We start from the raw sequence: 21,841 nt of genomic DNA on the forward strand, positions 1-21,841 counted from the left end.
TACTGTCATCTTTCAAGGACAAAGTAGACATGGATATTTAGCAGAGGTCTTCATGCAGTACCTGGAGTAGTGCTTGGAAAAATAGCGGTCCTGGAACCAAATGGCCCAGAAAATGATAAAGCTTTCAGTTAAGCCTCAAATTGACATATTTGAGAAATTAAATCTCCCACTGAGCCTTGCATGTTGGTTCTGTATTTGGCAAGTTTTTTGCCTCTGGTTGTGGCACGCGGACATGCCATCTCGCCCTGCAAGCCCCTGTGCCCCCGCCTTGCACCAGTGCCTAAAACCAGGCAAAAAAGCAGGGCTGCTGGGCATGCTTCCCACCCTCTGGCCTTGTTTCCTGTTTCTGCTGTATTTCACACCGTTTTTCTCAAACCTGGACATCTCAAGTACAAGTGGAAACTGATGGTAATAGGCAAACTTAGCAACATATTGGATAGCTTTGCTCGGAATAATTGCCTCTTGCTTTTCATCTTATCTCCACGTTTAAAGAGCAACAGTACTTCATCCTGGCTCAGACGTTGACCCTTCCCTGGATATCACTTGGCAAGTTAAATTGGCCATCCAGCCGTTGCTTAGCTGATCTCGAAAAATGTGCAGTTGATAAGAATTCAAGTATCTGGAGGTAAAAACTTGCACCTTCAGTGTTGTCAGAAATAATTTAAATTTCCTGTTTGATCTTGGAGAAGTTTTTCCACTATTGGAAAAAAAAAGGCGCTGTGCATCTCCCACCTTGCTGCCATGATATCCCACCCATCCTGAGCCGCTTTTTTACTTTAAAGCGGGGAAAGGGAATGTGTTCAGCTGCCATGTCAGAAGATTTATAGACCTCTTGCTTTATAGACAACTGAATATTTGGAGCCGAAAATAGTCGGAGCATCTCTGAAAGACGCGCTTGGCTGTTGGGTGATGAATTAAGCATCTGGAGAAAGCAGCTGAGCAAAGTCAGGCACTTCATTATGGCTTTCTAAGCTGCTTTCGAGACTGGTGATCCCAAAGCAGCCAAATAAAACAAACTGTTAATCAAATGAGATGTGTTGGGTAAGCAAATGAACATGCTTGAAGAAATCACGGTGGTGATTTTGGTAATTGATAAATTCAGCATGCGCTGCCAGAGCTGCACGGGCTGTCTCGCCTCTTGGAAGACGTCGGCTTAGCCGCGGGCTTGGAAGCCCCTTGGTGCGACACGTTGGCCTGGGGGAGGACTTTTGTCTGAAGTGCAGTCGTTACCGAAACGTGACCCAGAGGCAGTACATCATCCCCTCGTTGCCCTGGAACAAAACCAAGCTTTGCCCCCGCGGCCTGGGCCAGAGCAGCCCTGCGTTTGGCAGGAACTGGCATTAATTACTCTGACTCCTCACCTTGCGCCAACCACCCCCGAGGCATGGGGCAAGCCAAAGAAACGCCTACGCGCTCGCTGGTATCTCAGCTATGTTTTTCTACATGCCTGTGTACCTCACTTTCTGCTGGTCTTCCAGCTGCCGTTTCGGGCTGGGTCCCGCTGCTGATTGCGTGCTCGGTGCCGACTCAACTCGACCTCCGTGGCTGAGCACGACCACAGACGTTTGGTGCCTCTGCGACAAGATACCTTGCGTTTGCGTTTCCTGGCGTGCCCATGGCGGTTATAATTAGTTGTGGGTGTAAAGCTAACTGCGGAGATGCCCGGAGGCTTGTGCAATTGTTGCTTGCGTCCAGCCTGAAAACATTGGTGCTCTTTGATTTTTCTTGCCGGTATCTTCGCGTTGACCGCGGCACCGCTGCCGGGAAGCTGGATTCGGATTTGCCGCGGATGCGCGTGCAGGCTGGGAGCCAGATCCTCTAAAAGGAGACCACGGCAGACGCCTGCTGCTTGGTCCACTGGGCTAGGCATGAACCGCTGGGATTTCTTGAGCTCCAAGCATGGCCGTTTGTAGCTCAGCTAGTGTTTTAACCTGGGATGTCTCAGCATATTCCTGCTGGAGGTTGTCATGTGGGTCGGCTACGTTGCGGTAGAAAGGTTTACGTTGCTCTGATGGTTCACACTTGCTCCGGGAAATGGCATGCTCTTTGGAAGGAGCGTGCGTGACCGTGGCACGTGTTGGTCCTGTTTGCATAATGGAAATGATATTTTCCATAAAAGTTAGTTCATGTATTCTGTTTAAAGCATCTCGGGTGGCAGGGAAAGCAAACACACGCAGCAAATTTGGGGTTTGCCCCGGGTCCTGAGAGGGACCGGACACTTGTACCTTTAACTGTATGTTCGGTTAAAAGGAGTCCAAGCCTGATGATTCAAGCGCGGGGAAAACTCACGGTCTAAATGTGCATTTCAACACAACAAAATCAAAGTCTTAAAAAGAAACACCCCCCCATCTTTTCTGTAAAAATTTTTCATCACTGATTTCACTGCATTATCAGGACTAAAATGAGAAACACTGCTTATGAACAAATATAGCATTTGAATGCAGGCCAAGAATTCCTTTTACAGTGCAAGCTTTTGTGTGAAATAAAAGCCAAACAGCTGCTCACAACTTAAGTCTGAGTAAGTGATCTAATGCTGTTGCTCTGGTCTCAAATTTGAGGCTAAATTGTTTTGTTGCCAAAGACCTCGTGCCAACCTACCTGGTCTCAATTTGTGAGAACAAAGTACATTGTTTCTGCTGCTCTGGGAGTGAAATCATTTTATTTGACCTTTTTTCCATTGTAATTTCAACCTTGATGTGGGAAAGCCCCCGCCAGGTTGAAGCTCCTCTTCTCCTCACCTGCGGTCCTCCTCAAGGATACAGCTCACGTAGGAAACTGTCTCTTTTCAAGGCTCTTCCAGCAGGGCGTACAGGTACACTTTAATAACAGCCCGGACACTCTTTCATTTTGGCCATTAACGTAGCTGGCTTTTGATGTATTTGGCCGTAATGTAATTGGCTTTTGATGTATCCTGTTCTTCCTCCTTGACTTTTTTATTCTTGTTCTTTTTCTCTTCCTTTCTTTCGCTATGTCCTTCATTGGCTGCTCTTCAGGTTTTCCATGGGACGCCTTCCCACTGTGGGAAACGTGTTCCCGAGGGCCGGTCTTGAGACCACCATGGCCTGAGCTGGGCGTTGGTGAAGCACTAGCTTTTATTAGGCCTCCTGGCATCAAAGCTAACCTAATGCTCAGGGAAGAGCTTAATTTGGAACAAGGCAGATATTTGTATCCCCAACTGATTTAGGTAAAGGTTTCTATGAACTTTGGGAATTTCTGTGTGCAGGGGATAACTAGGAGCAAGTATCCAGGGCAGTCAGTCTCCAGTTGTCCAGTTTCTCCTCCATCTAATTGCACTTGTACATTATTGGGAGGATGGAAGGAAGGCTTAAAACAACTAAAAATACAGTGGGCCCAGTAGTGTCTAAACTTAGACCGATAGTCTATATACCTTATTAAAAAAGGGCCCGTTTCCATGAAGAGAACTTCCCTAGCTATGCAATAGGCAGAATATTCCCTATATTCTGGGGTGGGATCTGCTGGATGTACCGTTAGGTACTTGCCCTTGCATGAAAGGTTTGTTTCCAGAGAATCTAAGAAGAAATTACTTCATGCCCACTGAAGTGTGCTGCAAGTGTGCAGTTAGAGCTTCGGGTCTACTGCAGAGGCACTAACAGAACGGAGGGAAAAACACTGTGGCCAGAAGACCTCATGGTAGCAAGTGTCCTCTCCTTCGGGGCTTGCGCCTTAGCTGGGGTCCAGGGCTATGCAGGAATCCCAGGGAGCGGCCCTGTATTTGTCCTAGGGCAAAATGAAGGGTTTTCTTGCTAGTTCTGAAAATCGTTTGTTATATTAAAACTAAAAATGAGAAATTTGGAAGCTTTTTTTTTAAGCTTCACGTTGTTGTTCTTTTTTCTATCTAAAAATAACTGCAGTCTTTTAAGAGGGTTTAGGTGCTTAGGTGTGATTTTTAAGCACAGTACAAAAATCTGCATGTAAAGGAAATGGGACAAATCCTTCAAGTCATCTAGTCCTGAATGCATTAAATCCTCCAGCTCCATTCATATGGTGCTTTCACCTGCGTCTCTTCTGGGCGCTCTTCCATCCTGCCTGTGGCCGATTAGATGGCATGTTCCTGACGCTGGTGATGAAAACAGCATCACTTTGCATCTGTTGTCATGCTCCTCAAACAAACCTCAAGCTCTGTAAGGTCACAATCACGTTATTAATAGCCTCTCCTGTGGGCTGGATGGTATTTTGATGGCATTGCTCGGAGTACCTTCCCTGGAGCCGTTTCACAGACACATTTACTGGAAGGGTGGAATTCCTGGTGTCTGGATCATCTTTCCTTTAAATTATCATGTCAAAAAGATCATCGATCTTGCACATTTTAACTGGCACAAACAGTGAATTGAATAGCACCACGTCAGTAGTCGTCTAACATAACATTATTCTACGCTGCAATATACTTCATCTTGCAAAATTCTCTCTTGGAACTGCCAGCCGTGGTTCCCCAGCTTCAGAAACCCGCTCGCGGCAGACTTGACCGCGCAGCTCTGGAAGTCTGCCCAAGGACGTACGAACAGCGGGCCGCCCTCCCTCTCCTGCCTCTATTTGGGGCTACACATGCGTCGGTGCCTCCGGGTCTGCCAGGTGCTGGGTGTAGCCAGCAAAATGCAGCATCCTGAAAGCCGTGTGCCCCCTCCTGGCTTGGGAAGCCCCAAATCGGGGTGCGCTGGGAGAAGGATGGCTCTGCGCCTAGGAGTACTGTATTTTTTCCCTTGTGTCAGCAGCTGGATGCTGCTACAGATGGTGGGCTTTCTTAGGTGGGCTTCTTGTTTGGTTAGTTAGGGAGAGTGTAAATTCACTGGTCCGAGTCTCATTTAGGTGCTCCAACCCATCAGGTGTTTGGGAGAAGTCACCTGCGCCCATCTGGGATCACTGAGAGAGAGCTGATGCCTGCAGTCAAAGGCAGGGTGGTAGCTTTGTCGGATCCTTTATATGGGTAAATTTATTTTGAAACAGCCAACCTTGTTAATATCCATACTTTAGAGAGGCATTTATTTGTGCAACGCTGCTGTCTGTGTGATTAAATGATATAATTTCATTTGTCAGGTTTTGTATGTCCCTTATTTAATGTTCAGAAGGCTTCACCCAAGCCAGGTTGTTGCTCATGGCCGGGTTTGATTGCTGGAGACTGCAGGCTTGCTTGGCAGCTCAGCTGACGTCCTATTAAGTTTTCAAAATGAATCGCTGCTGTCGTTTTGCCGAACTTGGCCGGGAGCATAGAAATGTCAAATAGCTGGTGTTGAGCCTGAGCAAAACTGAATTCCCTGTGTTGTACTCTCCGATTTCCCTTGATCTCTGATGTCTGCTGGGACACGTGCGTGCTGGTGGCGAGCTGCTGGTACCAGCATGTAGAATAAAATATTACTAGCTATGGCACTTTGCTTGCATGTGCATCCCACGTGGGAGGGATTTTACTGGTGGTTTCTGTCCGGGTTCTGCTTTGCTGAGATGCTTTTGTTTTGTCTTTGGAAGCGTGGTAGCATCTTGGAGCCCTGGCCCGCGAGGAGGGTCGGCACCGCAAATCATGAAAAACAGCAACAGCTCCAGGAGCCAACTTGGTATTTGTTTCAGGCAGGTTGTTCTCAAACCTTTGCTTTTTATCAAGCTGTTCTTGTGGGGCAGTGTGTGGAAAACAAGGTAATCCTTTAGAGGTTGGAGTAAATTCCTTCTGCGTGCTGAAAACTTCTGGGGGCATTAAACAGAAAAACACTTCTTTTGAAGACAACAGGAAGAACCTAACAGCTTTTTTTAAGATGCTGTAATTGGGGTATAAAATAGTGAAATGTTGGAGGAGTATTGAGGCTGGAGGAGTTTGATTTTTGTGTTAAACTTGATTTGTAACATGGGTGCTAACTCTGTTAATATTGTTTGTGTGATGGTGGTTGTGTGCTTGCTCTTGGGATCAGCTTGGCCACTTCCCGCAGATGCTTTATGGCTCGCATGTGCCCCGCTGCGCTCTCCTTTTTAGGAAGCTAAGAAACAGAGAGGGTGGAAAATCTGCCAAAATGGTGCATTAACCATTGACTCTGTCCTCAGATATGTTCACATAAGAATAACATTTAAATACAGAAAAGCGATTGTTTGCTTAATGTCTATAAAACATATACTTCTGTCTAGTTGGAGGGATCTTTCCTGGACATATGAGAAACTGCACTGCTCAGCTGCTCTTTGCTTGCCGGTTTCTCTTCTCTTGCTGTTTTCTCATTTTGAGTAATACTGAAGATGACGGAGAATATTTTATTTCTTGCTGTGGGATCCTGAATGTGGACAGCTGACACTGACTGTGGAGAATATGTGTTAGTTTTGAGTACTTCGATGCTCCAAAAGTGCAGTTCATCATAAACCCAAGTACTTTGAGTCAGATCTGAATGTTTCACTAGAGACTCTTTTTGATCTAACACGTCAAATCTGTTTCAACGTGCAACTGTAATGGGAAACCAAAGGAAGCAATGAGTGCTTCATTATCTTGCTTACCTTACAGAAGTGTCTTGCGGTTCTTGGAGCAAAGCACGAATAAGCGTGTTGCTGCAAGAAATATGCAGCCAACTCTCAGGCTGTAAAAGTGCTCCCAGTATGTGCATACGGCTGTTGTGTTTGTGAACAAGCTGATATTTAGTGTGGACAAACTTACCAACTCAGCTAGAGCCAGCCTCTGCTCCGTTTGTTGAATAATTCTCTGCAAATTGATGCCTTCTTGCTTCCTTGGAAGGAGGCTTCTTGTTAGCAACTATTTCGGTTGCAAAGAGCCTGATTGCAAATGCTTTCTGTAAAAGCCAACTTGAGGGTGTTAGTTGGCTCATCTGTTCCAGGTAGTGATGTTTCAGGTTACCTGTTACTGAAGATACTATAAGGATGATTGATTTTAGTCACATGATAAAGGAGGACTCCATTGTGAGCTTAGTATTGCTTCTGCTCCCTGGGTTTAATATCCCATGATTTTCTCTCTAGTACCTATTGCAGAAAAGGAGTCTGTGTTGATTTTCCAGTTTCATGTTGATGACTCCCTGTGTTGCCTAACCACCAAGTCTCTGGGAAGAAGAGCCAGTGATTTGCTTACAGTTCTTTTTAACCTTTCCAGATGTTGAGTGTTTTTGCTGCTCGAGCCTCTGAGTTGGGCAGTGGTTCTCCCTAGACTTCTAAGGATTTATTTTTATGAAAATAGTGAGTTAGTCCCACAGGGCACTCATGCTGCAGCACATGTGGGTAAGGTGCACCGAGATCTCTCACAAGAACCATCTGACATCTCTCACAAGAAAGAGATGGTCACAATTCTCATAACCTTGAAGCAGAGCGGGTGTCTGTGTTTGTGGAGATACTTGCTTTCTGAAAGGTTGCCAGAGCTGCCATCTCCTCCCGGGGTTTGTGCTAAAGCAGCTGCCTCCGTGCAGATGTGGGAAATTGAAATCCGCCGTGTAAACCTTCCTACCTTGCATATGGCAGCACGCGCGGCTGCCAAAATACGCATCCTCTTGTTTTAAAAATACACTCTGGGGGTGTACTCCATCCATCTGCCGCTGCCCCGTGTTGTGCTGCAGCTGTGCCAGGGTATTATCTGCAAATGGCCTGAGCGAGACCAGCCATAACAGAAGGGGAAAAATCCCATGTTTGATGTAAGTGCAATTGTGGCTTTATTCCAGTCACTTCTTAATTTATATCTCAAATTCAGTTTATCTTTATGCCCTGGTGACTAAACAAAAGAGCCGTATGCACTTGACTGTTTGAAGAAACTGTCTCTGGGTGTGGGGAAAAAAAAGAACAACTAATTTAAGCAGAGGGGAAAAAATCCATTGTTGAGCTCAAAGTTACTGAGAAAACAGTGTAATCTCGGTTGTTTTAAATGGGAGCATAATCAGAGCATTGAGTTGTTTTAGCGCATGTTTATATTTCATTTCGCTCATTGAATGATCTCAATTTTTTTTCTTTGCAACAAGCATCTACCCAAGGAGAGAGGAGCAACTGTTAGCCAGAATCAAGGAAAACACTTAGACCTGCTCCCAACCACGCTTCTGGTCTCAAAGAGTTGTGCTGTCCTGAGCTAGCGTATACCAAGTGTATGTGTTTCATTGGTGCCGGACGACATCTGATCTAGGGCTCCGAGGTACCCTTAAATCTTGTTTCCTGAGATTGAGCACGGAGATGCCCGACATGTTAGGAGAAGGAGGATGCTTGTGTGCTTCCTCAGTTAGAAAAGCTCCATGGAGACATAAGGGAAGACAAGTTTGCTTGCTCTGTATCTTGAAAGCAACTGAATCATGTGCCGAGCAGCGAAGTTTGCTCAGATGGCAAGCAAAGGTTGCTTGCTGGGTGGCTTTTCTGCCAACACAAAATGTAGCCCAGTGTTTCGGAGAGGTTTTCAGAGTGCTTGGGCCAAATTCAGAATGAATCTAAATTTTGTTTTGTTTTTGTTTTATTTGGAAAACTTCTGTAGATTGTAGGTGCTGCATGTTTCCAATCTGCCTCTGGTATTTACTTTGAATCTTTGGGCCCGTTGGAATCCAAAGACAAAAAGGTTCATGCAAAACGTTGTGACCCAAAACTATTTAATCTCAGATCTGTGGTCTCGGGCTCTGCTGCCTGACTCAAATACCTGATGAGCATCAGCTGAGCAAGCAGCTCAAGCCCTGACTTCTGTCCGTGAACCATAAACCTCTTCCCCCGGGAAGCAGGGAGTAAATCGGCCTTTGTGCTGGAACGGCCGGCTAGGACGGGGCTGCAGTTCCTGCCGCTGCAAAATTCGCCGCCCTCCTTGGAAAGCCGTATGAAAAGAAACGCACTTTTCTGAGAGTGGCTGAAGCAACCAGTTTGTTCAGGCTGCTTTTCTGGATGACTCATTTTTAGCCTAAGAAGCCCTGATTGATGAAGACAGCTTGAAAAATGACGAAAGGGAGGAAGGGAAAGCAGAATCTCAACCTTTTCAAGCTCACAGAAAAGAAACCAAAAAAAAGAAAAAGAAAAAGTGCAAGCACATGAATGGGTTGATCCTCTGAAATGGTGTAAAACTTAATGCCCCGTTAGAGCATGAGTTTTACATACAAGTGCACATGCAGGGACATCAGCCTGGAAAGGAGAAGTATTTCTTAGGGGGTATCCTGTGTGGCACCCTGTGCTTGGGCAGCTGCCCCGTGCTGCTCACCTGGACGTTGGGCACCAAAGCCCCACCCTGCGAGGTGGTAAGAGAGGCCCAAAGGAAGATGGACACAGTTTTATGATTATTTCTGTTCATATGTTCTCAGTGGGAATGGGTGGCACATAGGAGTAATGCAAATGGAAAGCTAGTGTGAGCCTGATGCCAAAAGTTCTTGGGTGAAAATGTCCTCTGTTGGGGTAATGCTTGAAGCATAGCACAGCCCTGACTTGCTAATTAGTCTTTGTAAATACATGTCCATTAATTGTAGCACAGAGCTTATGAAAAGTCACCTCAAATGCAGGTCAGTCTTTGGGCTCTGATTTTCAGAAGGCTTTTGTGTAGGAAGAAGATCCAGCCCCACTGTCTGTGGTCACTTTGGGTGAGTTAATTTGCGATGCTGGGGTCCTGGTACTGCAGGTCCTGCTGGCACTGACTCCTGTGCACCGCAGTGAGGTTTTGCCTGCATCCAGGCTGTGGTGGTAGGCACTTTTCTTCCTGATGCTTGGACTTGCTTTATTTTTGATGAACACCAATCTACGTTGTCATGCCCAAGAGTAAGGCAGGTGACAATTTGCTCCTGAAGTACAAATGAGAAGAGCCAGCGATGTGGCCTCGCAAGCCTGGGAATGTGGGTCAAGGACCAGGTTTGATTCAATTAAGTGGGGTGAAAAAACAAATAAATAAGCGCACGTGGTGCAACGGGCCTGTGTTCCTGGTATCGATGAGATTACGGAGCTCATGGAGCAGAGCTGGCGCCGCGTGGCCCGATTTGCAGTTCTCGTGGGTAAATTAGTTCAAGTAGGGATGACTTTACTGCACTATGGAAAGGTACTTGGTTTGGGCACTTCACAATATATTACGTAAACTGTAGTGTTGATTTTAATATCTCCATTTAGAAGCCCACATTTGATGCCGTAAGCAGCCGCTTCCAGGAGAACAGCTAAGTCTGGTCTCTTTACTGTGAACTTTTTACCTTGGTCCTGAGAGCCCCTCTGTAGTTGCACCTACTAGCTCTTCCTCACAAGGTTTCCAAACAGCAACGTTTTTCATGCTCTTCCTTTGTCTTTGCATTACTGAATCTATCATCTCGCTGGGAAGCTTATAGCATTGTCAGAAATTGCGTATTATACCCTGGATTAAGGCTGTTTAGCTTGGAAGTGACAAGTTGTTTAAAAATAGACTGTTTTATGCTTTGTATTTATTCTCTTTCCCAAAGCTGTCTTTCATAAAAATGTAAATACAGAACTCCCAGTCCTGATAGAGCAGAGCTGATATGGGCAGGAGAAAAGGCTAAGCTTTTACCCAAATGACACTAATGCAGCATAAATCTTAATTATACTGCACAAGCATCAAACTGCAAGATCCTAGGAGATGGAGTCATTAGGTAACAGTTTACAGTTACCATTTATCTTCAAACAAATTTGCAGCCCTCCTTAATTTTCTTTGTGGTCTTCTAAAGAAGGTTGAAGTGAGAGGCATGAGCTTCATGCCCAGCCCTGCTAGCTGCATCCATCCCCGGAGGTGCAGTAGTCTCTTCTCATCACGCGAACGCTGGTGGCACTTGGGATGGGCTATGGAGAGCATCGGTGGCCAGCACCATGTCCCTGGCCCTGGTGGGAGCCGCTCTGCTCGCGAGGCTGTTGTGGACATTGTCCACCGCGCTTCCGAAGCCAACCCCTCGGTGCAGTTCAGGGATCGCCAAAATAATCGCGTCCGGTCCTGCAGGCTGTGGGCTTGATGTGGAATCAGACGTGAGACGAGGTTGCAGCCCACACTCGTGACTCCTGAGCTGCTGCTTGTTGGTCTCACCTCTGGCACGCTGGTTTTCCTTCCCCCATGTGCGTAACGCGATTGCGACTAGCTTGAAATTACTGCCTGCACTGGGTGCTGGATGTGTTCTTCTTTTGAATCCCTGCTAAAATTTTCTTCTCGTGAGACTTTTCCATGTTTGGCTACTGAGAGGCAGTAGGCTTCTATATGTTGCTTGCAAAATACATTTTTAGTGCTTTCCCAAATCTAGGTTTTTCATCAAACTGTTTTCAGGTAAAAACAGCAAGTAAAACAGATTAGTGGGTTTTTTGTTGTTTGTTTGTTTTTTGGTCCTCAACTTCGTTTTGTCTCATGCTTCCTACAAGCACACCGTACTCGTAATTTTGTGTTACGAACCTTTTGGGGCATTTCCTTCTGGAAAATGAAGATTGTAGAGAGAGAATTAAAAGATGTAGGCAACAGTCAATTTTTCCCTTTTTGGGCTAAGTGTTAGGAGATCCCTTTAAAATTAATGTTGACAGAGGGATGTTTTTTTAACAGTCTGGTTTCTTGGAGGTTTCTCAGATTGTCCGTTCAGAGGCTCCTAAGCAGAAATGAGCTACGCAGGCTGGGACAGAAAATGCATATAATGTTTCAATCCATGGTGTTCAATCCAAACAAGTGTGTTCTTGGGGAACAAAGAATTTTCTTTATGAAAATCTGTGAAAACAAGCTAACAGGAGATGCCATCAGTGCCACTGGAGAGCTCGAGCACAAGGAGAGCCCTGGGTCCAGCTTGACTTCCTCTCAATTGCCTAGAAGTGTAGGCACCAGGCTCGTTAGTCATTTGTTAAAGACTTGGCCTCCTTCTCCTATGGCTTCGTTAGGACATCTCCTGCTCGACTAGAAACGCTGCAGTTTTCCCCATTGCTGTTAGCAGAACGGGTAAAGTAGGATAGTTAATGACTAGCGCTAGATTAAACGCGCACGGGAGGCGGCTATCAAAAGACGGCAGAGGGTTGAGCGAGAGCCATGTTGAGGAGGAGTCCTCCCGCGTGGCTCAGGAGGGGCCGGCGTGCATGAACGTTGAAGCACGTTGAGGAATCCCGGGCTCTTTGCCCGGAGGTCGGTGCGCCAGTGCCAAGGCGCGTGAATTAGCCGTGCCAAAAATACGTGCTCGGGGCAATTATTTTTCAGCAAAGCTGGCAGCTTCTGACTGAAGAGGCCAAAGTGGCGTAGACACCGATACTTCATGGTGGTGAGCTCAGCAGGTCGTCGTGGTCTGTCCACGCAGAGCGGCACTCAGCCCGGTTCCCGTGGCCAGGGTGAAAATGGGCTTTTCCATCCTTTAGGAAGTTGAGACCCAGTTGCTTAGGGGGCTCCAAAGGGTGTTTTCCACCAAGTCCTTGCACGGGTAGGACGTTCATGGCAACGTGGTCCTGGGTTGCCCACCTTTTCCTCCTGCTGGAAATTCCCCTCTCTGTAGCAAGGGTGGCCCAGTGGGAGTTGCAGTTCCTGGCCTTTGATGCCGAAGGGCGTATTGGTCTGGTAACCTGCCTGCGAGGGCCTGTGGTGTCCACCAAAGAGGTGCAAATGGCCTGAGAAGAGGGACTGCTGCAAAGGGTACCATGACATTAGAGAGAAGAGCAGCTCCAGGCTGGGGCTAGGAGCAGGATTGCACGTTCGGACCCAGAAACGTTTATTCAGGAGGGTTAATCTTAATAGGAGTGCAGAAATATTTAATCATAACTGTTTATTGCCCCCTTTCCTTAAAACTAGAAAAGCAACAGAAAGGAGAGAGAACAGCGGAGTTTCCCACATGAAATGTTTGCTCTTGTTTTTTCACTGCCAACATTGCTGTCACTCCAAAACTGGCCAAATTGGCTGCAGAAACCAGCCTTTTGTCCCCAGCTGGCAATGCACGCGTTCCTCCGAGCATGGAAGCTGCCGGCTCGCAGGCGGGAAGGTTTTATTCCAGCAGAGCGATTGCAAAACGCTAGTTAACAGCACAGAAGTGCAAGATGTTACGGCTTGGTCAGAAACCTGGATGCCTGGCTGGTGCTGGAGCAGTGTGGTGCACGTGTGGTCCCGCCTGCATCGAGTGCAAGCTTCCTTCTTGGTTAAGGGCGTTTGTCACTTAACTTTTGTTTTATCGACCATTCAGCTGTCGTTACCTAGCTGAAGAAGAAGATGAGCCAATGTTTTTATATCTGAAACAGCAAATGTGTGATCAGATCTAGGTTGTTTTATCACTCTGTGCAGAAACTTCTTCCGACTTGGGTACTGACTGGTAACAAAAGGTTTCTATTCCTCCTTTTGGTGCTTTAAATATTAGGACTTGCAAAACCGTGACTGCCGCTTGCTTCGTGCTAGGTGAGTGCTGTCACTTGCTCCGCTGCAGGGTGCAAATCCATGTGTAGATCCTGCAAAGCGTTTTTCCAAAACGGGAGTGTTTGAGGGCACAGTGAGCACTGGCGTTGTACGTTGTTCTCTCCAGTACATGGGCAACACCAAGAAGTTCAAAAAGTCTGTTCCAGGGCTTCACTCGGTTGCTGACCCCTGCTTTTTAATGGGGGGGATCCAAAAGTGGCATGCAACCTTGTAAAAGATGGCAATGATTGTTCTTATTTAAAATGAAAGTGTGAAAAAGAATAGTATCGTTGCCTTGAGGTGCTGTATGCAATAGAGAAGGGTGGCGTTTTCACTAAAACTCAGTGCATTTTGCAGTAACGTGCTATTTAAAATGGTCGCTTGCAGTCTACTATTTTGGATAGTCCTGGAGGGTGGGGAGGGGGACAATGCGAGGAGGTTTGGTCGCGGCCGGCGGCACTCGTGTCCGCGGCTTGCGGCGGGTGCCTAACTGCTGTTTCTGTTTCCGCAGGCCCACCGGGGAGGCGCGGGAAGCCAGGACGGCGCGGAGAGCCCGGTAAGCCGCGTGACAGTCCCTGTCTGTGTTTCGGCATTGGGGATTTGCTGTCATTAGTCCCCACACTGGCCTCGGGTGCGTTGCCCCACTCTCCCTCGCCTGGGCGTGCGCGAGCTGGTCTCCCAAGGAACTGGTATCCAAGCCGTTTGGTCTCAAAATATGCCCCTGTTGTCTTGATATTTGGGGGTCGGAGCAAAAAAGCGTATAGAAAGCCCTATGCAGTTTGCAATGACCTTATAGATTAGAAAACGATAGGTGAAATTCAAGGGTTTTTCACCCCTTTAGGCTCTTAATTTGGAGAAAACTAATGGGGAAGCATAGATTTTTGTCCAGCAAAGTGATAGCTCTTTGCCGCCCCTGGGATACAGGCAGGTTGCGGGGCGCAGCCGCCTCCTCCACCAGCCCAGCGTCCCGGTACCCACTGGTGAGCCGGGAGCGCGTGACAATGGGTGCATCCCGGTGAGCCGGGAGCGCGTGACAGTGGGTGCATCCCGATGGCAGGCGCATCCCCACGGCTCTGCGCCCCAGCAGCTTGGCGCTTCGGCGGGACTCGAGGGCCAACGCATGGCCTGGCTTTCAAAAAAAGAGCAGGATAGCTTTATGATCATCAACACTTTAAACTGTTTTTAATCCTGAGGCGTGGTACTCGGGGTTTTCCTGTTACGGGCTGTAAAGCGATTGCTGTGGAAGGTGGGCAGGTGTTTCCTTTCCATCTTCCACCGATGGTGTTTCCCGGTGTGCCCTGCCTTTTCCGAGGCATTTTTGCTGCCTCCTGAAGTATCAGGGGTTATTCACAACCGAGGGCGGATGCCGGGCTCACGGGGGCAGCGATCAGCCAGTGTGATGGATCCCAGTCCCCTTCATTCAACCCTGTTTCCACAAGAGCTGTGCTCATAGATTTGCCCACTGCGTGGCTCTTGCAGCGCTGGGTTGGCACGTTTGCCTTGCCCTTCACTCGCGCCGGCAGGTCGGGAAAGCAGCATCTACTCTTGCGTTGATGCACAAGCATTGGAGCAACACCTTCGTTGGCCAAGACACTTCCATTCCCGGCTTTGGGAGGTTTGCTGCCATGTTACGGCTGTCCAGAGTTTCTTCCCCGCAGTGAGCGCAGAGCATCCTTCCTCTTAAGAAGCAAAAAGCTCCAGGGAATTGGGGCAGGACCAGCAGGAAAGCAAGAAGCGTTATAAAGAATTAATTATCCGTCATCAGTGATGACTTAAGCACCCCTTGTGGACTTCTCTGCAATGGTGGAAGAAAATCGAGGAGAGCGCGATGCAATCGGGAAGGGCAGGTGGATGTGCCACACAGTGGTGGTGGATGTTGGAGCTGATTCCTTCCTCTGAAACCCAGCAGCAAACGCGCATGCACGCAAATAGGCACAAACATGCGGGATAGAGCAAAGCCATTTCTTATTTCTAATGTAATGCAGCCCCCGAGGATCGTTCCGCTGTCTTGCAGATACAAAGAAACACAAAGAGCAGATTTCCCTCCCCATATTGCTTTTGGCCTCGCTGCCAGATGTTTGTTTTCATAGATAGCTTGCATATATATTTATATATTTGTTGGAGAGCATTGCAGCACGTAAACCGGGTCCTCGTTCCTTTGCTGCGGCTAATAAATGGGAACAACGCTGTGTTTGCGTAGCGTGATAGCATCCATCCCGGCGCCCAGGTGGTTCAGCCCTGCAGCCCCTGGACAGATGTGGCGGCGGAGCCGGCGGGCCTGGCGCTGGTTCGGGGCTTGCCAAAGGGAGCACTTTTTCTGGCAATTGTTGAAATGGCAACATTGGAAAACGTTTTGGGATCCATATTGAACCTTTCAATGTATACTCCCATAAAGAAGCAGAAAAATTTTGAAGAGCTCGTCCTGTCCCTTTTCAGTCTCACCCTTGTATTGATTTAAGATGAGCCTGAATTTGGCTCTTTTTTTTTTTCCTCCCCCTGTGATGGATTCAGATCATAAGAAGATTAATCCAACAGCGCTCTGTTTCTCCAAGCTAAGCATTCATCATCTTGGACGCATGCTGAGACAAGCGGCCTCTACCGCAGAAACACACCGTGCCATAAAAAGATGCATTTTTAAAACATCTCTAGCAAAACTGAACTACTTAGACCGTTTTGAAAGGGGGCAGTCGTGGTTGCACACGCTGCAAAAAAAGCCTCGCTAGCCGGACTCGCCAAAGCGGAGGGGGCTGGAGCGGGGCGCAGAGGTGGGACGGTGCCCCAGGAGCCGGGGCTCTGCTGAAGACCCCAGCACGGGTGTCTCCTGCCTCCCAAAGCTGTAGTTTTTGTGAAGGAGTGATGTTATTCCTGACGTTCGTTGCCGTTCATTTACAATTGTGAAGACCAGATCCATCAGATATTCCTGAACTATGGATGAATCTGATCCAGGCTTGGGAATTTAGGCTCTTTAAATAAAATAACCGGACCGTGGGAATATCGTACTAGCTTCTTTCATAGCAGCATGGTTCTTTCGCCCTGGATTTGAAAAAAATCACTGCAAAACTCCAGATCTCTTACAAACAACCAGGAAGAAAATACACCTCAAATCTGAAAGGTCTGCGGAGCGTCCGAGTGTCCGTCTGCTCTCGGTGCACCGAAGCCAGGAGCTGGCCTCTGATTCTAGCGGTTGCAATGCAAGGTAGCACCCACCTGTGGTCTCGGAGGAAAGGGACCCTTATCGGCCGTTTGGGGCACAAAATTCTGCTTTCAGGTAGGGATGGTAGGGAATTTTTTGATGAGGCATTTTACCGTGGAAAACATGGACTTGGCAAAACCGCAGTTCCTACCAGCAGTGCAAGTTTTGTTTACCAAAAATTTTCCATTTCAAAAACCACTTGTAGGGAAAATGTTTTGGAATTGTTGAAATGGGATGAAATAGTCTTCTCTCTTCCCCGCTCTCCATCCCGTGACTTTTTGTTCTGTATCTACATTACACTAAAAATGTTCCTTTAATTTGAACTTCTAACCAAGTTTTGATTCAAAGTTATTTTTTTGTACAGCTCTCTAGTTTACAGAAATACCCTGATTGGGATGGGGAGGAATCTAAAGCTCTTTTTAAGAGACAAAACCAAAGAAGATTCTCTGTAGGGAAACATTATTTCTCTCCTGGCCCTACAGATACCTAAATCCCATACTTTACCCATAAATACCCTTTCAGAGCCCTTGGCCATGTGCACGTGGACAACTGTAACTGTATGGTTGGTCTCGGCGCATGTGTGCGTGCGTGTGGGTGGTAAATCATATAGAGCTTTTTATTTATTTGAGAGTTTTCAATGCTCACGGTGTTTGCCAGGATCAGTTGCATACGTATACCCTAGTAAAAGAAGATTTCCTTGGCTTCTACTGAATTGCAAGAAAAATCTAATCTGTCCCGCATTTGCTCTCAGTAACAAACCTCTTGGCTATGAGAGAATATTCCCCGTGTGCAGCAGCGCTAAAGCACAGATAGGAGTAGGTGCGTGTTTCTATAGATGTTTATGTATACATGTACGTATGTTTTTTGAAATTATCATTTTTACATCTCCAGGTAGCCACATATGCAAGTCTTTACTTTTGGGGTAGGTCCCTTGCCCATTAAGGGCAGTAGCGAAGCCCCCACCGGCTTCAGCGCCAGGATGATCTCCTTGGGTGGTGCTGCAAGGGTCCTACTAGTTTTGCTTTCCCTGCCAGCCCCTGTCCTCTCCTTTCATGGCAGGAAAGCTTGGATGATAAATGATGTACAGATTAAACAGAAATGGGAGCTCATCCCAAAATTCCCAAGCTGCAAAAATATTTGGAAATAAATGACTGTGACCAGTCTAGAGAGAGGGCTGTCATCTCCCGTTATGTTTGTGTACTACCATGGTCTTTGGATATCTAAAACAACATTAATGTTACTTGATCAGGAAATCTGGGTCATGTATTTTTAATGAGTTTCTGTTTTCAGCTCCCTCTTGCACAACTGCTTATATCTGTAGTCTCTAGGCATTTCCAAATATCTATACGCCCTTGTGGTTTCAGATATTGGATGTTCACTCATTGCAGTATAGCAGTAACGTATGCTGCAGGTCAGGGGGAGGAATGGCGTATTTCTCCTGTTCATAGCAAATTCGTTGTAAGTACACAGTCTACGGGTTGTTCTGTCTGGTTTTTTTTTCCTGCAATGTGCCCCCAAATTAACTTGTTATGGAATTTCAAATTCACTGAGGCCATTTCCAACTTTTGTTCATAATAATAATTTCCAACTGGTTTCGTTCTTTCTGGAGAGCTCTCAAAACGATTCTCACTGGTGAAGATTAGTGGTAAATTTTGGCAAGTTTCTCTGAAAGACAGCGTCTTGTGCAATGCATCTGCGTCGAAGAGAAGGCTGGTGGGGGGCAGCCCCTTGGCACGTGGCTGACTTCTTTGTTTATTGCTGCCTTGCAAAACATTTGACTTTCTTCCATAGGAAACAAGTGTCTCGTGGCTAGTCTTGAAAAAAAAGTTCAGCAAGCCAGAATGTTATGTTGTTTTTAGGGGGTGAAAAAAATACACTTATGCCTTAATGAAGATTTATCTAGCCACATTCTGCCAACAGCATGGCTGAAGATTAGCACAACTCCACTGATGCCCACGAAGACTGTCCTGTAGTGCCTATGCAGAAACCTGTCCAACTGCAATTCTTATACTCGAGAGGAAAGCATTTTAAAAGAGCACTTGCCTGCATATGTTAGGAGAAAACAGAAGCTGAAAAAAAGGAAAAAAGGCAACAAATTCCAAGGAGATTATAATTGGTACACGATTGAAATCCCTTATTAAAATAATTTCCTGACCACTTCTTATTTGAGGCTTAGTTTTTACTTTTATACAAAAAGGTCTTTGTGGGCAGCTTGGCCTAACTGAGTTAATAAATGAGGTTTATGTTGAGTCAGATTCTCAGTTAATAAATTGGCTTGGATCCATTGACTTCTGTATTCATAGGAAATTAAACCAAGGGAAAGCAAGCTAATAGCCTTGTATGTGTGTCAGTGCTGAAGAAAGTAGGCTCCTCCTGGGGACAGAGGGATTTGGAGGTGGTCTCTTCCCACCGGCGCCCGTGGCACGCTTGGCCGTGGAGATAAACGTCTCACATTGACGCACATGGATTAGCAGACCAGTTCTGGGCAGCAAACACTGCTTGTCGTTAGTTGGTTTCAGCCCTAATTTTTAGACTCTCTTGGGTTTTGTTATATGTATAATATATAATTTTCCCCTACTGCCGTAAGCACAGCTTTAGACATCATCCCGCTGCCCGGCATCCAAAGCCTACCAAAAGCGATAGGGTCTTTCCTACAGGTTTAATTCCACTTGCTCCCACCTTCCCGGGAAGTTTGGTAGTCATAAGAGCTCAGTAGGCTGTACGACAGGTTTTGAGGTCGGGGGACGTACGGGGACCAGGCGGCTTTTGGGGTTTGTGTGTTATTAGTGGCCTCTGCATGGGCGGACGTCGGCTTTGACCGCGTCCTTGGGTCATGCCAACAGCGAAGCTTTGCTTTTTGTGAAATCTCCAGCTCCTCTTACCACCATGAAGGAAATAAGGTAGGCAGTAAAAACACACTTTTTTGCTCATAAAACTCCAGGTTGAGGGCTTTTGCTGGCAAAGCTCCACTGGTGTGCGGTCAGATATACTTCAACTCCTGTCTAAGCATATCTGGAAAGTCACCAAACTGGGGCTGAACTGCCAACTGCTGTAACGCTCTGGGTTTTTTTTCCTGTTATGTGCTGTTTTATCAGATTATACTTTTTTTCTTTGTAATTAAGTGACTTTTCTCTTTGTTTTTCTTTTGTTTTGCAGGACCTGCAGTAAGTATCATGGATTTTACTCTTGGATCAACAAAGTTAAGGCTTCTCCTTGCCCTCCCCCCTTTCTTTCTGTGCCCCTGCGGAAGAACAGCATTTTTTGGTAGAGGTGTGTCTGGAAGTAGAATTGGTACCAGATGCTGCTGTATTTTTTTTCATGATTGTAGACAAATAGAATGAAGGAAAAAAAAAAGCTTTAAAATGTTTAACTTGCTGCCCTGAGGGGCTCTCAGTAATTTTAAACCTAGCAAATATTCAGTAAAAAGTTTTCCTTGTAAAGAGTTCTTTGGTCAGCTTCCATTTAGCTGCAAGAGCGCTATACTAATATTTTAATGTTTTGGTGTTTTTTAGTTCTAAAGCTCTGTCTTGCTTTTATCTGTTGTGTTTCCATCATTTAATACTGTACTGGGTAGCCTCACGAGCAGTGACGGAAGAAAAGGTGTAGCGGGCTTTTCCTCACTACAACCAAGAGCTTTGAAGCTCTTGGGAGAATAATGAGCTTTCCTACCAAAACAAGCCCAAAACATATGGGGAATTTGCCGTTCAAAGGGATAGTAGTTGAAAATGTGTTAACTCCTGCCACGTGTTCAAGCATGCCTTTTGCTGCCCCACCACTGTTTCCAAGTGTGTCGTTCTCCCACTGTTTCTGGAGTGAGAAAACTGTGTTTAATTTGTGCCCTCCCAGTTGCTATGGGATTTTTGAAAGAAATTATGGGCGTTTGGCATTTCTGCTTGTTTCTGCCTTCGCTCTCCTGAAGACGGGGAGGAGCGTGTTGACCCGCGTGTGCTTTCTTGTCAGTGGTTGCACCGTGAGAGTTAGGTTTCTCCCCACCGTTCTCTTCCTGCGGAGCCTCGCTGAGCTGCGAAAGGGATGATTTCCATAAAAATGAGCTTGCTAACTACTCTTGGTCAAATGAATTTCCAGTTGGGTAAATTAGTTTAAATTCCAAAAGTTGATGGGGAAACGCATGTGGTGTGCAAGGGCTGTAATGCCGTTGCTTTGGTTCTCCTGGGCTCAACAGCACTTTACCTGTGGTTTTAGTGACCTTTAGGCCTTTGAAATTTTGCTTCTATTTCAAGTTCTTCTTTTTTTTAACTCAAGGGCTTAGGAGCAGTTCGAGCACAGTTACTACTTGGCCAGGTTTGGAAGTAGCAAATCGAGGAAATTTAAGGTTAATGGCTTTGACTTAACCATTCTTAGAGGAGAGCTGAGACTGTTCTATACGTTGTGCCCAATATTAATAATAAATCCAAGACTCTGAACGGCTGGAGACATGCAAACAAATGAGTTTGCCTTGTTAGTTTGTGTGCAAGAACTTAATCTGTCAATGAATTAGCTTTCCTGTAAATATTCCCTAATTAAAAACTGTAACAGAGTCTCTTTACCCACACAATAAAAATGACTGCACGGCTTTTGGAAATGTTGGTTAACAGGCATTAACAATCTGCAAGTGAATTCCAGATTGCTTGGCAGGGAGCGGAGGTGCACGTTGGCTCCCAAGCCTCCCTGCCACGCTCGGGCTGTGTTTTGCTGCCTCAGCAAAATCCACGTCTGCAATAACATAACGGAGCAAAATTACGAGGTTGTAGCGAGCTTCCTCTCGGCCACGTGCGGCGGCGGCTGAAAGCGGGCTCGCGCGGTTCATGGGCTTTGCGTTGGCGCCGGTCCCTGCAGAACGACCAAGGTGTCAGGAATTAGACTTAATTAGAGAAACCTTAATTTCTCTCTTAATAGCAGATTATGAATGAAGAGGACACTGCCTGTTGAAAACTCCATATAAGCATCTTTTAGGGATTTTTTTTTCCTCTTTTGTAATTTGAATTATTGAAAAGGGATTTATTTAACCCTTTGGGCTCCGGTGCTGCCCGAAGGCTGTAGTCAGCCAACACGCAAGCCATTGCGTTACGCTTCCTCCGGTGCGCTAGCTGTTCACTTTTATTGTACGTGGCTCAGCTTGGGCAACATGTGATGCTGCATTAATTTTTCTTTGTCTCTAGTGGGTTCTGTTTCCTGGTTCCCACAGCACTGCCAAATTGCAAACAGAGCATGGGGAGGTTTAACGCAAACAAGGCTTTTTCTCCTCTTTCTCCCCTTGCCCTCCTTTAAAAGAAGACTCCAGGTTTAGTATTTTTAAAAGAAAAAGAACCCTACATTTTTAGCATAAACAGCATTTGCCAGAGCCTTCTTTAAACATAATGTATAATAAAAGCCCTAGAACCGCAGAACCACAATAT

At 46.4% G+C, this 21,841-nt stretch overlaps 1 protein-coding gene across 1 annotated transcript in view; it reads left to right on the forward strand.

The window, feature by feature from the left end:
• Nucleotides 1-21,841, forward strand: part of COL23A1 (collagen type XXIII alpha 1 chain) — a 195,020-nt gene that overhangs the window by 119,829 nt on the left and 53,350 nt on the right. Inside the window, exons 3-4 of the mRNA XM_064521091.1 lie at nt 13,764-13,808; nt 19,602-19,609. Coding sequence (XP_064377161.1) covers nt 13,764-13,808; nt 19,602-19,609 — 53 coding nt within the window. The remainder of the gene's footprint in view (nt 1-13,763; nt 13,809-19,601; nt 19,610-21,841) is intronic.

This window comes from Dromaius novaehollandiae, chromosome 15 (assembly GCF_036370855.1).
Source record: "Dromaius novaehollandiae isolate bDroNov1 chromosome 15, bDroNov1.hap1, whole genome shotgun sequence".
NCBI lineage: Eukaryota > Metazoa > Chordata > Aves > Casuariiformes > Dromaiidae > Dromaius > Dromaius novaehollandiae.